At 41.3% G+C, this 17,693-nt stretch overlaps 1 protein-coding gene across 13 annotated transcripts in view; it reads right to left on the minus strand.

Annotated features, from left to right (window-relative positions):
- The window catches only part of LOC146494629 (glutamate receptor-interacting protein 2-like), a 38,851-nt gene that overhangs the window by 5,128 nt on the left and 16,030 nt on the right, over positions 1–17,693 (minus strand). For 6 of the 13 annotated variants that reach the window (XM_085145188.1, XM_085145185.1, XM_085145186.1 and 3 more), the window contains exons 8-24: positions 16,334–16,481; positions 16,068–16,237; positions 12,868–12,996; positions 12,504–12,665; positions 11,765–11,951; positions 8,955–9,100; positions 8,787–8,867; positions 8,364–8,427; positions 7,795–7,940; positions 6,734–6,878; positions 6,279–6,418; positions 5,771–5,953; positions 5,528–5,687; positions 4,182–4,296; positions 3,639–3,863; positions 2,014–2,160; positions 120–356 (exon numbers count right to left, since the gene is read on the minus strand). In XM_085145188.1, coding sequence (XP_085001314.1) covers positions 159–356; positions 2,014–2,160; positions 3,639–3,863; positions 4,182–4,296; positions 5,528–5,687; positions 5,771–5,953; positions 6,279–6,418; positions 6,734–6,878; positions 7,795–7,940; positions 8,364–8,427; positions 8,787–8,867; positions 8,955–9,100; positions 11,765–11,951; positions 12,504–12,665; positions 12,868–12,996; positions 16,068–16,237; positions 16,334–16,481 — 2,546 coding nt within the window. In that variant the 3' untranslated portion in view covers positions 120–158. Of the gene's footprint in view, positions 1–75; positions 357–2,013; positions 2,161–3,638; positions 3,864–4,181; positions 4,765–5,527; positions 5,688–5,770; positions 5,954–6,278; positions 6,419–6,733; positions 6,879–7,794; positions 7,941–8,363; positions 8,428–8,786; positions 8,868–8,954; positions 9,101–11,764; positions 11,952–12,503; positions 12,666–12,867; positions 12,997–16,067; positions 16,238–16,333; positions 16,482–17,693 lie in introns of those variants that run through there. The other 7 variants (XR_014871442.1, XR_014871444.1, XR_014871443.1 and 4 more) reach the window with 7 other exon arrangements.

Here is a 17,693-nt window from a genome sequence, read left to right on the forward strand (position 1 = left end):
GTGTGTGTGTGTGTGTGTGTGTGTGAGTGAGTGAGTGAGTGAGTGAGTGAGTGAGTGAGTGAGTGAGTGAGTGAGTGAGTGAGTGAGTGAGTGAGTGAGTGAGTGAGAGAGATTAAGAGAGGTCCCATACACTGCAGAGTTAGAATCTCTCTTTGTGGTCAGAGGGCAACTATGTTGTTCCTGTGGTTGGGGAAGCAGAACAGTGAGTTTGAGGGGTCGTCACAGTCGTTTGGCAGCTCCCCGTCTGCTGCTGCCAGTGGATTCCTGCTAATGACCAATTCCAGGCTGTCTCCGGCCTCCATAATTAAGGGCACAGTTAGACAACAGTCCAAGTCCCTGGTCCTTACACGGTTCACCTGGGAAATGACAACCAGTTCTTTTACTATTCAGTACACACTTCTTTTCCCTGAAAGAGTCATTTGGCATTAGAGAGCCCTTAGAAGCCGAGGTTTTGTGCTTTAATGGAAAGAATTTCATTTACTTTAATTTTACATTCCTAGAAGCAACCATTTCCAAGGAGGTGTTACTTCTACACAAATAGTAAATACAAACCTAAAGCCCCAGATGCCCCTAAAGCCCAAGATAATCTACCGAAGCTCAAACAGTTTCAGAACAGGTAAGAAAGGGGATTTAAATGACTTTGAACCTGATGGGGTGGCTTGAGTATCTCAGAAACCAGTGATTCCATTGCACCATCTCCACTGGGGTTTACAGTGGATGGTCCACAGGGGAGGAAAAAAAAATAAATCGTGGAGTTGATTAAGCGCACAAATAGGTTGTGCGCTCTTCCTCTCGGTAATATTTCAGTCAAGTGTTGCACAGATTAGACATCAATTCTGCATTTTAAAATAAAGACCATGCAATAGTAGGGAGGAGACCCCAACAATTAAAAAAAACAAAAACAACAACAAAAACTTTGTTTTAACAGGAAGAAACCTCTGGCAGAACCAGGTTCAGGGTAGGACAGCCATCTGCTGCAACTGGTTAGGGATGAGGGGCGGGAGAGGAGATAAACAAAAAAATACTGTGGACTCACTGTGGACGAGAGCTATTATTTCATAAAAACAACTAATGATGAAATGCAAAGTGGTGTATAAACAGTAGCAACAGAGTAAAGAGGAAACACTCAGTGGGAAGCCCTTAGGAGCCTAAGTCTTTTGCAGTGTAACTGAGGTAGGTTTCAGGGTGACCTCATCCACCCCTAATGTTTAAAGTAAAGTGGTTTCCCTGTCTCCCAAATTCCAAACTTGGAGCTGGTTCCACAGAAGAGAGGCCTGAAAGCTGAAGGATCTGCCTCCCATTCTACTTTTAAATACCCCAGCAACTATAAGCACTCTATTGCTGTGACATAACACTAGGAGATCTTTAGGATAAAATGGGAGTATTTGTGACCTTGCATGTGGAGAAAGATTATAAGTTTAATTCTGAATTTAATATGAAGACAAGCTTCCCCCCCACCCCTTTTTTTTTTTCTTCCTTTTTTAAAATATTAGCCTTGAACAGCATATCCTCATCAAAAACAACTTCAGGATTCCTCACAGTGTTACTGGAGGTCAAGGTAATGCCACGTCATGTTTCTAATCCCAAGAGTGATGCTTTCAGATGAATTATGACTGTGTGTCTTTGGCTAGTCAATAGGCTGGAGTGAAAAATTGCTGCCACTCCTCTGTGGCCTGTGCTTTGATTCGATAGGGATTCACTTAAGCATATTCACCTTGCTGTGAATTTGTCGTTTGTAAATTTTTATGCTTAAAACATTATTTGCAGATTTTTGGTTTATTTTTTGATGGTCTGGGAGCAGACATGGTCACTATGGAGGGTTTTGGGGGCTCACTGGAAGAGAGAAGTTGCAGAGAGGGGTGCAGGACTGAATATTCAAGGTGTATCTAACAACGCAGCTGGTGAGTGTAAATGAAACGTCTCAGTGTTCTCACCCAACTTGCTGCAAAAAAACCAAAAAACAAATGCATTTTCCAGCATGTGAGACTTTTTTTTTTTAAAGGCAAACAGTACCTGAAGAATGCGGTCTAAAGGTTTCAACCCTGCTTGGTCAGCTGGGCCATCAGGCCGGATCATATTCACGTAGACACCCTTTTCCAGCAGCCCGTCTGACACACTGAAACCAAAGTCACGGCTTTCGCGATCCTTTCTTATAGTCACCTATAAACAAAGGGCAAATTGCAGTCATAGATAAAACATTCTCCAGCATTTGGAACCTTTTTCCTCATTGGCTTTGAAAGATGTACTCCAGCTATAGCTTTTTGTTAAGAAAAATAAAACGCTACAAAAATACTTGTATGCCTTTAGGTGAAGCAGAGGTAACGACCCCCCCCCCCCCCCCCACCACCACCACCACCCAAACAACTCAGGTCTGACATTGACGGTTGAGTCATAGGGCGACTTTGACATTAAACATTTTCTTGAAAAGGGAAACGTCAAAGTAAAAAGCGTCTGAATGAAACACAGAAAAGCTATCGTTTCTTGGTGATCACTTCTCTGGAAAACGTTTTGCAAGATATTTTGGTACTTGGCATTAGGCACTGCCTTTCAAAGAGTTAGATGAGATCATTTTCTGTTTGTACATAATGCTAAACTAAGCAACCGGACACCCGACAATAACTTAAGAATGGAAACTAGTTTAAACAGCTGACCTGGCTGTGGACTGTACATTGTGTCTTTTATTGTGTCCACTCCCTGTGTAAAGACTAAACAATTACAATGCCCAAGGCCACATGGCTCTTTGTTTCTCAATTTCCATGTTCCCTAAAACAAGGTCGTCAGCTTTAACCATAACCAAATAAAGCAGGTTTAAGCTTTTACTTGGTGATTTTTCCATGATAGCATATAGGTTGTGTCAACTAAAAATATTGTTAATTTCCACACTGCAGGACTGATGCCCTCTATTACTCCCAGTCATGGTGCGATGCACATATGACGCCAAACAGACTTCTCAGTGGGCGTGTAGTCACAAGTTTCACAGATGCTCAGGTAAAGCATCACATGAATTTGTCTCAACAGCAAGTCCCGATGAGGTAAGTCACGTAAAAGAGATAAACACACATTACACCACGATTTTTACAGAACATGCCGTTTGTGCCATGTTCATCAAGTGTGCGTGCACTGACAGGCCTATTACTACAGCTCAAGTTTAAAACCTGCAAATCGGATACACGCAAGATACCAATGGAGGTAATAATTTTGTAAATGCAAAGTCTTTGAGATACTGTATTTAAACTTTAAACTAAAAAAATTGTCTCATGTACCAGAACATGTGATGAGATATCCAAAGTTAGAGTAGCTGATCTCTCACATACAACCCAAACTCCACAAATTTTGGGATGCTGTGCGAAATGCAAATAAAAGCAGAATGCAATGATTTGCAAATCTCACAAACCTGTATTTTATTCACAGTAGAGGATACAAAACATTTGTAATGTTTAAACATTTTACAATTTCACAAAAATTTAATATGATGGCAACAACATGTGTCAAAACTTTCTATGGGTCAAGAAAAGGCTGGGATGAAAACAACGACAACAACACGAGACACACACACACACGTGCACAACCTGTAATTACTGTACAGCTTTAAGAATAACTTATTTTTTTGTGTTATTATTTTGTGACCCTTTTTTCACCTTGTGCAGTGCCAGAGCTGTAGGGAGCAAATTTTCAGAGTTGTCGCCTTTGACCCTGGATGAAACATCTCCGGCTCCAGTTGACATGTTTAGTATGCTTTTGTTTATAGTTTCTCCATGGCTTCCTTCCCTCTTGATTGGACTTATTTCAGAGGAAAACACTGAGTCTTCATTTGTTTTGGTCTCATCTAGGTACAGACTAAGAGCGCTACCCGTCATGGATGCCTGAAAGACAAGAGAGGGATTATTAGAACATTTTTGTTTTAAAAAATAAATTATTTAAAAGGTACAAAGACTTTCATTTAGATTCACACACACAGATTAGAGGCCAAGGCATTGTGCAAAAGCCTTCTGCAGTCAGCATGGCAGCAGGTGCCCAGCTTGCCTTGTCAGATTTAATAACAGATTATAGCGATGATGGTTATCATAATGCTTCATCTGGCATGTTCATTTAGGCCAACGCAAGTCTGAGAGCACACAAGTAGGACAAAGCTAGAGAGGAAACTGAAACAGAAGGGGGATGGAGATAAGAGGCGGGCCTACCTCCAGCTCCCTGAGAATCTCTGACTGGCCGCAGGTCTCGAGGTCCTGCAGAGCCTGGGACCAGAAGCTGTCTTCCTGGTTCAGGGTGCCATGGCAACGAGGGGGGCTGACAAATCTATGACAATGCAGGAACCAAAGCATGAGAGCAGTCCTGCAGTCTGGATGTTGGTGCTGCATACAAAGGCAGCATGGGAAATGCAGTTTTTTTTGGGGCTGCAAAGCTGAAGAGTCCTTCTGAGAATCTCTCAGGACCACAGTGAGGGTTTAATGTAAAATCTTTCTCTTGTAACAGCTCAAAAGCCGCAGGAGTCCATTAGATTAAGATAAAGACTTCAAATTCACAAAGTGACGTCACCCCCCAAAAAAGCAGGAAATCTAAAGCACATGACATAAAAGTTCAGGGGGAAAAAGAAAAAAAGAAGAAGTGTGACGAGACAGATAAGGCTGATCCTTGGGCTCTTTGGATGTTTTTCTGAGGAAACGTTTTTTTTGTATACGGACAGGGGTGACAGAAAAAGATGTACACATGTGAAACACCAAAGAGCTTGTGGGCAGTTAGTAAAGCAGATGAGAGAGAGAATACCTGAGAAAGAAGAGAAAAGGACAGTTTGGAAAAAGCACAAAAACATGAAGGCATACAACACAAAATGACAAAATAATCCAGAATGCACTTTTGTCAGTGACCTTAACAATCAGGGAAAGGAAACATCACAGGAGAGTTTGCTTATACAACATGTTATTGAATTAAGAAAACCACTTAAAGCTAAACTGACAAAGATGTCGGAAACAAGAAGCCACCAAGGTGTGACCACGCAGGCAAAAACAACTGCACATGTTTGACAGATGAGGTGGGTTTGGGTGTTGTCCATGTTACTGAATAAGGATATTTGAGCTGCAACCTGACAAATTGCACACGCAAAGCCAGTCCTGACAGATTCATCCAGTTTAAAATACTGATTTTTAAATTTTATTTGCTAATACTGTGTTTAATGCTGTCCCTGTTCAACTGCACCAGCATCACCCACCCTCAGACATCGTCATGTAATCTAACATTTGAATAGTTCAGCCAGTCGCAATTATTTACTGAAGCTTTCCAGACCTGTCTGTACAGGGGAACGACCCTGGCATCTGACTTAATATGTGGTAAGAAAAAAAATGCACAGAATATAAGCGGAGAATGAATCCCCTCTCTAGGTATGCAGTTCAAATCCCATTTAAAGAAATGCTTGATTGCTCATAAGTGGAGTAAACACAGTATTCCAACACTGCCAAATTCAAATTGGTAAGATTGCTAAGTTTTCACCAAACTAAATGTCTGGGATGGACCTCAGGACCTCTGCACTTACCCAGGTATCTTGTCCCACTCATCCTCTGTGAATCTCCCATCATACAATGAGGTGTGGTGGACCAGGCCTGCAGAACTGGAAGTGGTTTGGCTCCTGTGCTTTGTGCGCCTCCACTCATTTGGGTTGAGCAGTATATCAGATCCTTTGTGAAGATATGTCCCTAAATGAAGAAAAAAAAAATCTCATTAGATGTGCAGGAGAATATGGTTTATCTGAAGACTGCTCGTGAACATTAGATTTCACCTTGGCTACTGTAGCCTGCATCAAACCCCGAGCTATCCCAGGAGCTCATGGCAGAGTCTATACTGGGTATAGTGGCAGAGTAGAGCTCTGAGTGTTTACTGGTCTTCTGGGAGTCTGTCAGGTCATCCTCTGTGTCGCTCAAAAACGCAGCTTCTCTTTCTAAAGGCCGCCGGCCGTCAGACTCTGGGAATGGACAGTGAGTTGGCATGAAACAAGATGTGCACTTTTTCACACCACCTGAGTAAAACACTGCAACACTTCCAAAGCAGAAGCATTTATTTTCTGCCTTTTGTGTCCCTCATCTCTTAATTCCTTTGCCAACAAGGTGTTTTGTAAAGGTTTGAAAATAATTTGCTTTACTCAAAGAGTGACTTTAAAAGCCCCAGTCTTTTTAAAAAAATAAAGGATCTACTTAGGAATAATGTCTCAGATACATAAAACGATTAAAGTAAAAAATTTGGTTCATTCTCTTCCCCCAAATATGAAAAACAAATGAAGAAATATATACGATCAGCTTGTTTCTTGATCTTGAGGGTGACTGACTCCCCGGCCATCTGCAGGAGATGAATGGCCTCACTCAGTGGCTTTCCTTTCAGGCTGACACCGTTGATGGCTAGGACTCGGTCCCCTATATGAATGGCTCCAGTCCTGCAGATTTAGAAGAGCAGATGAAGCAGAGATCTACCAGACAGTACCAACAGAGAAGGCCAGGAGAGCTGTCAGGCTGCCAGTATGCTGACCCAGACAGAAACAAAGAGGCGTCTTGTTACAGGGGAAAAAAAACAAAAAAACTAGCCAGCCATTGTTTACTGTCTCATTTATTAGGAAAGAAAAAAAAGAAGAAGAAAGAAAGAGGCAACTCAAGAGATGACCCGGCTTAAGGTCAATGCAGCGCCATTTTCTTGTACTACTACCTTGAACCCCCCCTGCAGCTCCACATGTCACGGCCTGCCCTTCTCTCACCTCTCAGCCAGGCCTTTCTTGGTGAGGCCAGAAATGACGATGGGATCAAAGGGCTCCTCTGTACCAGAAATGGTGATGCCCAGTGGTCCGTTATATCTCTTCAACTCCACTGTGTAGATTATGGAGCCTGACATTTCCAACTCATCTACAGCATGCAAGGACAGAGGATAACGTACACTCAAGATATGAAGACTTACAATAAATTGTTAAAAAAAAAACAAATGATCAAAGAACGACTGATAATAGGAACTATTCACATTAAAAATTAAACTGTACAATATTAGAACTGGAACTTTTCCAGTGTAAGAACCAGTCAGCCAGCAGGGGCTCTGGGTATGTGAGACACGAGCTTCTTTTTTTCCAGAAATGCACCACAGAAGAGTTTGAGGTCACTCAATTGTTGTTCATGAAATGAAACCACATTTTTATGTTTGTTTGCTTTTGTAAATCTAGCATAAAACCGATCCAGTATTTTATGAGCGACAACTAATGATCCATGAAAATGTGGAACATGGTTTGAGAGAAATGTTGACACAGGCCAATAAAGTAAAAAGATTAAAATAACTGGCGGAGAATGACAAATGGCTTTTTATCCTTTTTGCTTGCCTTGAAGGCCATAATCTTTACCGAGTCACCTCTTCACTGCTGACAAGACTCATTGTCATTTCCTGTGTGGTCAATATTATTGTCACAGATAACAGAAACAAACTGCTTTTCATTTCAAAGCAATGACATTTCAAAGTGACCCCAAATCTTTGAGAGGTTGCCTGCATGCACCAAAGAGTTTCCTGATCTAGATAAGGGTAACAGTTAGTCTCTGTGGTCATGCGCTGTTCACACAGTGGGTCGAGACCTTTATTCTTAAGGTTCACGTTCTTATAAACTGGAGCACTTGTAATTTTTTTAAAAATTATTATTAAATGAAACCACCTGAGAAGTTTAGAGGGCGACCAACTGACAAATATCTGACATCAAACCAGGACCCCCATCAAACCAAACAACTAATGGGATAATCTGGTTTAATCTCCGACAGTGCAATGTATTTTAAATGGTTCGTGTACCAATGTTGTCCTCATCTTTCTGGATTCGGAGTTTGACCATATCTTCTGCTTGTTCCAAGACATGCATCGCGTCTTCCATTGTGCAGTTCTCCAGACGCACCGAGTCGATGGCCAGCAGCCGGTCTCCGGGCTCCAGAGTGCCTGTTCTGCAGGACACAAGAGCAAGAGGATCACAACTGTTAAACTGGGACCGGCCACTCCTTCTGACTCACTGTCAGAATCCTATTAGCTTAATGTCTCAGTGGGATCCTTGGGGGTGACCGTAACCTCACCCTCAGCCTACTCAACACTGAGCCCTTCTGAAATGAAGTTGTACTGATCCAGTTTTTACACCTCAATCCAATTAGGCTTTTGTTATATAGTGGATAGACAAAATGTAATTTTGTAATGAATAATCCCACCTAACCCCAGAAAACCTAGATCACCCTGAAGTGTTGAGAAGTTTTAGAAGCTTGACTTCTTTTTTTAAAAAAAAAAAAAGGAAAAAAAAATCAGTATGACTCAGCCCTGAAAAAACTGGACTAATAAATCATTCAACATTAGGAGCTCAACATGATGACAGCACATACCTGTGCGCAATGCTTCCTTTTCTGATGTCAGAGATGATGAGCGGCTTGCCAGGTTTTTTACTCGCTGTTAAAACAGAATACATTTTTTTTTTTTGACATTTCAGGCAGCAAGATATGAAGATTAAACCAGTTTAACTAACTAAGCACTTTAGTCTCTTAGTTTCCTTTTCGTTTTGTTGCCCTGTCAATGTCGGCTTCCTGCTTGTGTCTTTTTTTGTTTAAAGATGGTTAGAGTAGACAGGGTAATGATGACTGTTGGTACAGGCCAGTATTATTCAGAGGTAATGAGGTATGAGCTTCATGCCTTTTTTTCCTCTCTCCTTTTTATGGATCACAGAACATTGATTCACGGGAGAGTTTCAATATGCGAACATTTTGAGCAACACTGCCCCCTTCTGGGTGTCTCACATTCAACAAACCCACCACTGATGGTGATGCCCAGCTCCATCCCTCGCCGTTTGGGGAGTTTAACATGGAAAGTGCCGCTGCTGGGAACCACCGACTCTGATTGAGATTTAGAACAACGTTAAAAGGGAAAATGGAAAAGCTTATACGATTTCACAATATGAAGTTACTGTTCCTGTGCAATACCTGCAACATCAAACTCAATCTCCAGTGTGACCTTGTTAGCCAGAGCAGAGTCTCTGAGCAGCTGATGAGCTTCCTCCAGAGTGCCATCTTCAGTTGGGATCCCATTAATGAACAACAATCTGTCGCCAACCTGCAGCAGCCCACACCTTCACAGAGCAAAATACACAAATATGAAAAGAACAGATTTTAATTTCACTTTCTGCCCATAACTGTTTGAAAATGTGTTTTTTTTAATGAAGTAAGAAAAAGAAAAGGTTGTCGTGTTCTTAAGAGTGTGATAGTTTTGTTTTTAAAACCAGAGAAACCTGAGAACAAATGACAAAATATCAGCTTTTTAGTTCAAACTAATACAACCGTCCTGAAATAAATCCTCCCTTTATGACAATCTTAAATGTTCTTTTTTTATTTCCAGGGTGAAACAGGAGCTAACGTTATTCTAAACAGGACAAATCTACAGATGTTGCTTAGACATGGCTGACAATTTTCTTCAACTCAATGAAGGGAAAAACACAAGTCTGTTTCTGGCCCTGTCAGATTTGTCCCAAAAGTCACGGGCAATCTAGGTCCTGTTGCCATATTTGCCAAACCTATGTGAAACCTAACCTTTGGGTAACCTTTGACTTAGCCTTCACTCTGGATGCTCACATTCAGTTTCAGGTTTGCTCCTGCTTTTAAATCACTTTAAATCTGTTGCCATGTTGAGCTCCATCGTGTCACACTCATCAAATCATTGTTTGTCTTAAAATGTGTCATTTCAGCAGGTTTATAACCAAGTCTCCTAATTCAGGTCCAGCGGATCCCCCTTAACATCAGTGTTCACTTTAATATTCTGGTTTTTACTTTTAGAGCTCTGCATGGAGAAGCACCAATCATACATCCCCAGGAGGTGCCTGAGGTCATGTGATCACAGCATGCTGGCTGTGCAGCATATGTGGTTGAGACGTAAAGAAGAGTTTTTGCCTCCAGACGCAGGATCTCTGAGCCTGAAATCAGTAGACTTGGTGGTCTCTTTCAAAAAGCAGCTTAAAAAATATAAATAAAAGTTAAAATCTTTGTTTTATTGTCTTATAAAATTATTACAGATATTGATTCAAGTTTATATTCATCGGGTATCATTTTTACCATGTTGTCTCCACTGAGTGGAGGTAACAATGAATCCCAAACACATCACCACACACACCAAAATCTAAAGCATCCAAAATCTAAAGAAATCTGAAGCATCCATTCAACATAAGCAAGGCACGTTTGAAACTCTGATGAGCCACACTGTGTCATGTACTTTAACACCACATGCCAAATAGTGCGAATGTTTAAAATGCCATCCATAACATGAAATGCAGGCCCGAGGCTCGACATGAACACATTCACAAAACTGCCCTTTTGTGAACTTTAAAACTACCTCCGCACGCAAAAATTTATGAAGGAGAAAAATAAAATAAAAAAAATAACACATTTAAATCGTGAGTTCAAACACAGAGGCCCTGTCAGCTAATATTAATTCACTAACCACTGCTGCTCATTAACCTTGTGGGGAGGTTGAGACAACAGCATCACAGTCAGATGCTGTACTTGAGTCACTCCTGTCCAACTGCTGCTGGACTAATCATGTTACAACACCCAGGGGAGGCAGCCCTGCACCGCCAGCAGACACCATCATTAATCTTGCACCACGACAACAATAGATAGGCCTACTACAAGTTGGCCACATCTGAGCTGCGTGTTAATTAGACTGCAACACAGAGTGTTGGTCAATACAGAACACAGAGTACTGATATTTCATAATTAAAAGGGAATGTTCAGACCAAAATCCAATTTACATATTCCTCCCCTGGTCTGTAAAGATTTTATCCATCAGCTGTAGTGATGTTTCTCTTCTGTTGCATATAATAGAACTAGACGGCACTTGCCGTGCTGTGCACCATCCCACACTTTTGGACACGGCTGCTGCATTTAAAATGGGGCAGATCAGTGTTGAGCGTGCACTCATTTTTATATTAAAAACCTATTACACCAAGTGGCTTTTCCTATTTTAAGAAACAAAAATGCTTAGTAGTGTGGCATTTCATTATGGTGCCAATCCACTATAAAGTAGAATATACAGTGGCCACTATATAGGCAGCTATTTAGTGACACAGCTGTAATGTAATGTAAATAATAATGGTTGAACCCTCAGCAGCGCTGTAATCTTGGCCGGCCACACGCCTCTTTTTTTGAGTGGAGATTTATGGGATTTTTCACTGAGTGGGTGTGACTTCTGGAAATAGACATTGCTGCTGAGCTGCTGATAGAGTACCACAGGAATTATCAGTTACTACCTTTATATTCAAGGGAAGGGCGAAATGTATGCGGCAATATCTCCAAAACATCTCACACAAAAACCAACAAACCAACCAAAAATGTGCAAACGTAATCTGACATGTAATACTTCCAACATGACCTTGTTGGTAACTTCAAACCTTGCCAAGAAGATGCTCAAAACTCAAATATCTGTCTTATAAATTACACTATATGGACAAAAGCACAGGAGCTGATTGACCATGGAAACCTGTGCCTCAGCTTTTGGTGTTTCCCAACTATTCACATAGTTGTTGTTGATCCTGTCAGTGATGGCAAGTATATAAAATCTCAACGCATTCCTGTATAGAAATTGAATAGGAGAATTTAGGGGCAATTTCTTTGTCATCTAGATATCAGGCTTTCTTCCCCCCACAAATGGCAGGTCATTGTGAATAATTAACAATAAGGCACTCTAGTTCAAGGTGACTGCCTACATGATGTGTGTTTACTTGTTAGGCGTCTCATTGCGTTACCTTTCAGCTGGGCTGTCGGGCTCAATAAAGCGGATGACCGGGGGAGCGGATAGGGTTTCTGTGGCAAAGACACCTCCCTGCAGCTGGATCCCAAAACCTGTGAGTGGATCTCCCCTCAGGATGACCTCGCTCGTTTCCACATGAAAAACCTGCCCCCCCGGGCCGACAGAGCTCGATGCCAAAGATACTGCGGGAGGAGGAGGGAGGGAGGGGACACATCAGAGGCAGACAAATAGTGCAAGAAAGGGATTGTGGGAGACAGGGAGGAGGTTAAGGGGAAAAGACGTGCACCCACAGAGATGACATGGGAATGGGAAGGGAATGAGTCACTTAATCAGAGATTACGTCAGTCATGCTTACGTCAGCGATCAGTCAAATCTGTTCACACACACACACACACACACACACAAACAGGGTGAAACAGTAAAAAGGTGGCTTACATATTAAAAGCTCAGTTCACTCAAATAACAAAACACTAATTTTGACACTTTACAGCAAACAGCTGCCCCCAAATGACCATAGAGCTGACTCAAACAACCCCCTCCCTGTAATCTAAGAGTCCAGCAACAAATTACTAGCTTAGTTGTACCCAATTCATTGGTAAGGTGTATATCTTGCGCTTCTGGAACCAAAAAAGCTGCACAACCTGATTAAAACAGTTTTAAATAAGAAAATACTTGAACTGAACCAAGCCTTTAATTTGGAGGGGAAAGAGGAAAAAGAAGGTGGTTTGCTATACATGAGCTCTTGTGGTCCTTCTTTCTGTTCCTCCTCTTGCCGGTGGAGCTCCGAGGGCTGGTGGGAGTGATGGGAAGGACGGGGCAGGGTAGCGTGTTGCTACCCTGGCTGCTGAAGCCTGAGGTGGCTGTGGAGGAAGGGGAGAAGCCACCACTCACCAGAGCTGAAAGGAAACACGTATCAAAAGGCTGGTACAGTAAGCTCTAAATTCATCATCCACAGCAGCACCATTGGAACATGCAACAAAAGAAAGAAACCAGCGTTGGGGTAAACCTCTTGGAAAAAAGATTTAACAATCATGCTGAAGAAAGGGCTCCTGCTGTGGTGTCTTGCCAGCAGCAGTGCTGTCACAAGTGATAACTTACATTTGCAGTGGTCCTGCTGGTTGTGTGGGTGGCTTGGGCTGCTCCATGTCTTGCTGTGGCTGGCATGTGGGGGATGGCAGTAGTTGCCGCTTTGGTCCCAGTGATGATGGTTGCTTTTCTGCACTTTTACTGCAAGCAGCAAGGGGGGAAACACACCGACAGAATGAATGAAGCAGCAGCGCGTCTTTGTTTTCCACATTTTTAAAAATTCTAACCATGAAATCACACTTTCATTCCCATGTCTAAATTTATACCATACCACACAGAGCCTGGAAGGATCATTCAGAGCAGAGTAATTGATATTTAATGTGTTCGTCATGGCACGCTAGATTAAATCCTGTGGTTTAATGTATTTTGTTGAGCATCTGAAAATCAGTTTGAAACACGCCGCTCTATGAGAAGCAATCTACAATCTAAAATGAAATCCTTACGCTTAGTAGCAAGCTTCCAAAGGGATGATTTTAAGTTGAAGATCATTCTTCTACATTCATTTTCAAAAAAGTCCAAAGGTGCAAAAAGAGAAATCGGACTACTGCTGGACATGGCAAGGAAGTGACGCTAGCTGTGGAAGCATGTGGCTTGACCTTGATTGAGTGCAGCTGAAAGCTTGATTGGTGTAAATGTAGAGTACCAGTCTCTGCATCTGATTGTCAGTCTATGTGGTCGGCTGTAATTCTTTTCTCCTTTTTTTTGGTGTTTCTGTTAAGAAATTAAGCATGTTGTTTACGCTGAAAGTCATCTTATCCCTCCTGCCTGTGTAACACCGAGTAGTCACTCAAGCTGTGTTCATGAGGCATTCAAAGGGAAGCAGATGACCTGCTGTGTGACACACACCTCAATAATTAACTTTATTTAAACAGATTACAGGCTACACGTGACAGTAATCTTTGCTGCTTCGTTTGGAGGCGTCTAATCTCTGACGACTTGCTCTCATAGATGGAGGATTTGCTGGAAACATGGATGAGTACAGTTGCGCTTCAGATGTTGCCATACTCTGAGAATTTGGTTGAACAATACATGCAGGACAACCTCTGGCCCTTTTCAAGAAACTACTTTCTATCTGACTCAATCAAAAGAGCTGAAAAGCTCTGGCTCGGCTGGCTTATATTAAGCTCACCTAGGGGAATCTCTCCAAGAGATGGTGCTTTCATTCCACACTGGTGGAAAGAAACATTAACGCCTAATTTCTTAGTGGCCGTATCAGTCTTCTTAAATCCCCGGAGCAGATTAGACAAATTGCATCTTATAATCACGTCTTATCCTGGAGGGGGAAGAAGCTGTGAAAAAACTGCGTGCTATCGTAACACCACAACGCCTCCTTCAAAACCAGATAAATGAGTGAACTGAAATTTAATAAGATGTGCCCGTAAATTTATAGGGAAGCAATAGCCTGCTGTGATTTGAGTTGAGATGCTGTATTGATTACAGTTTAAGGATTTCAGCCTTAACAGTATTCATCAGTGTCACATGTATTTGCACCGTAGTGATAAACATTAGTAGTGGCAAGATAAGCTACATTTACTCTACACTTTATTACAATATGGAATACATACATAATCTAATATGTAGAATAAAGCAGAATATATAATCACTTTCTTAATTCAATCATTTCAGGTATCTTTAAAGTATGCTTTCCTCTTTTTAGACTATTAAATATTTTCAAAACATATTAGAAGAATCCAAAAAATATATATATAAGAAAAGCACTGCAGACCAGACCAAGCAAAGGAAGTGAAATAACTGTGGCTCATTTCCCTTTTGTTGCTTTGTGATTCTTCCAATGGCTACATGTTAAGGAGTCCCTGCAGCTGCTGACCCAGAAATAAGCCTGCAGAACGTGGCAACAACATGATCTCTGACAGAGAAAGTGTGTGTGTGTGTGTGTGTGTGTGTGTGTGTGTGTGTGTGTGTGTGTGTGTGTGTGTGTGTGTGTGTGTGTATTTGTGTGAGGCTTGTTGGTATGCAAAGAGGCAGAGTGTGTACCCAAAGCCAGAGGGATTGTGGCCGTATGCACACACAAACACACGGACTAATTCAGAGTGGATGGAGGAAGTAAGCAGGGAAGCAGTGAGGCTCTTTAGAGCTGTCGGGAATATGCAGAATACATATGGTGAGGACTGCATCCTGGATCCACTGGATTTCCACACAGTGCTGTGGTGATTAAGCGATAGGTCGCTTATTTGAGATTTCTCTGTGTGAATCATTTGCACTGATGTGCACTGAACATTTTTATTGCATTGCACTGATGCACTGCTCATCCACATCCACTAAGTCTTACGGAGAATGGCCTGCTTTTTAAGCCAGGCCTCGGTGGCTGTTTGAGTAGTTTTGGCATTGGTCTGGCTCCTTTTTTTCAACCCTGAAAGTTGTTGCTTACCTTAGACTCTTATGTTTAAAAAGCCCAGCTTTACAACAGAAATACACACATTTACAACCTGGTATATAACACGTTTATCTAGTTTTATTGTTAGCTCACTTCCAAAGAGTCAAGGTAAAAACAAAAAATTAAACAACAATTTTATCAAGGGCCAAAATGCCAACCTCAAGGCTTCAAACAGTATTTAGAGACATCACAGTTGCTACATGTCCACTTTTTACCACAGATTTTTTACCAGCCACTAAGATTATTTTCGATCTTTTGCCAAACAAGTTCTTGCCTCTTCTTTATCAGTTGCCTGTCTTCCTGGTACTTAATAGTTGTGTCTGCCGGCCTAGAAAGTTTCATTTTCATACATTACCTTAAAGTTGACCTTTATCTCCCTGTCTGGGTTTCAGTGACTGGGCTCTAATCAAAATCATTAGAAGTCTAAGAGCAAACCATGTCTAAGAAGCAAAGCCTGACTTTAGCCACAGTAATCATGTGATGAATCCTTTTGATCACAGAAACTTAAAGTGTGCTAGCTGGAAATTTCTTTAAAAGCTTATTCTGATTTTACCGTTTTAGATGTCGAGATTCAATATTTTCCTCTTTGTAAAATTCAGTATCTTCTAAGTTTTTGGCCTTGTTTGATATAGATCTAAGCAATTAATGCACTTATACGTTAAAAAGAAACACTGTCCATCACCTGTTGCAGTCCTGACATAGAAAACCTGTCTCCTGTTTTAATCTGAGACAGCTTCCTCTGTCACTACTGTCCTCTTTTCCTCCATAACCTTTAAGAGCCTTCCTCTGCTTTTTTTGTGCCACCTGCAGGATGTACCTGTGTCATACGGCCTGATGGGAAGTCTGCTCTGGCTGGCTGGAAGAATTTCCAGTTTGACAATGTCAGAAGTGCTGGCGAGTAGCTGTGCTGCTTCCATCAGAGAGCAGTGCTCTGTGCTGGTCCCGTCTATGGACAGGAGGATGTCAGCTACATGCAGCGCTCCACACCTGAAATAAGTGAGACAGAGGCGGATGGTGTGAGGAAGCTTTCTATCAGGAAGCTGTCTGTTCAGTACTAACATTTGTTTAAAAAGTGAGTTTCACCTTTCCACCACACTGGCTGCTTTTATCTTGTCGATAATAATAACTTGTTTGTTCCTGTAGACTGCCGTGGCGAGGCTGATCCCCAGGCTGGCAGAGGGGCCTTTCACTATCTCCACCAGCAGAGGGCCTGAGGCTTGCTGCACTGCCTCTGAAACCATTCATATAGACAGATATGAGAAATATCAACCAAGTTAATGAATGCATCTAAAGAAATACAAAAAACCTGACTCAGTAATGGATGAACTCACTGTGCTTAGTTTTCTAGTCTTACAGATGTTAGTCGCTGTGGCACACTTGTTCATTTTATAAATACACACATTATTTTCTTTGTTGTTGTCATTCAGTCCGTAGGATTTTGGCTGTCCTCTAAAAAGCGGAGGTTTATAAATGGGATAAAAGCTGGAAATAATATATTTTTTCCCTCAGTTTTTATAATCATATTAATAAGGTCACCAGGACTCTGAGAAATTGGTGAATGCATCCATATCAAGCAGGTTAGACTACCGCAGTGCTGTATTTGCCGGATTATCCAAATCATCAGTGTGGCGACTTCAGCTTGTCCAAAATGCAGCATTTGAACATATAACTCCAGTATTGAAGTCACTTCCTCGGATGCCAGTTTAACACAGACTTCCCTTTAAAGTCCTTCTGTTAGTTCATAAAAGCTCCCAATACTTTGGCCTTTTACTACATCTCTGACTTGCTCAGTGTAAATAACCCAACTAGAGCTCTCAGGTCATCAGGTGCAGGTCTCTTAACTGTTCCCAGAATTAGATCTAAGTGTGCTGAGGGTGCTTTCAGTCGCTGTGGTCCAGTTCCTGGAACATGTTGCCCACTGACCTGAGGTCAATTACAACTGTTTCTACATCCAAAAACAGACTCAAAATCTTTGTGTTGTCACAGGCTTACAGTTAATAACAGTATGTCTGTTTGTGCGTTTTGTTCTGTTTTTCCTTGTAAAGTTTAATTGTGTTCTTTTTACCTTAAGACATTGTAGAGATCCATATTTTTTAATGCTTTTACCTTATATGGGAAGCACACTGAGGTCACTTGTAAGAATATTAATAAAATTTACATTGACATTATTGTTAGTTAACAAAGCATTTAGACATTAATATTGTTTGACAAGTTATATTCCACATGTCTTGATGATAACCACACACACCCCATATTTTAGATACTGTCATGTAGAAGAAGTTAAATATCTTGAGTGACATCTTCTTTGCAGGACAAATATTGTGACACTTATTGCTCATAATTAAAGTTAAGCAATGTTTCAAATAATGAACTTTAATGAATTTTAAAAAGCACAACCAGTGTATTTTGGATCTTAGTGTTTTATTTGTTTCCTAAATGTATT

This window comes from Neolamprologus multifasciatus, chromosome 20 (assembly GCF_963576455.1).
Source record: "Neolamprologus multifasciatus chromosome 20, fNeoMul1.2, whole genome shotgun sequence".
NCBI lineage: Eukaryota > Metazoa > Chordata > Actinopteri > Cichliformes > Cichlidae > Neolamprologus > Neolamprologus multifasciatus.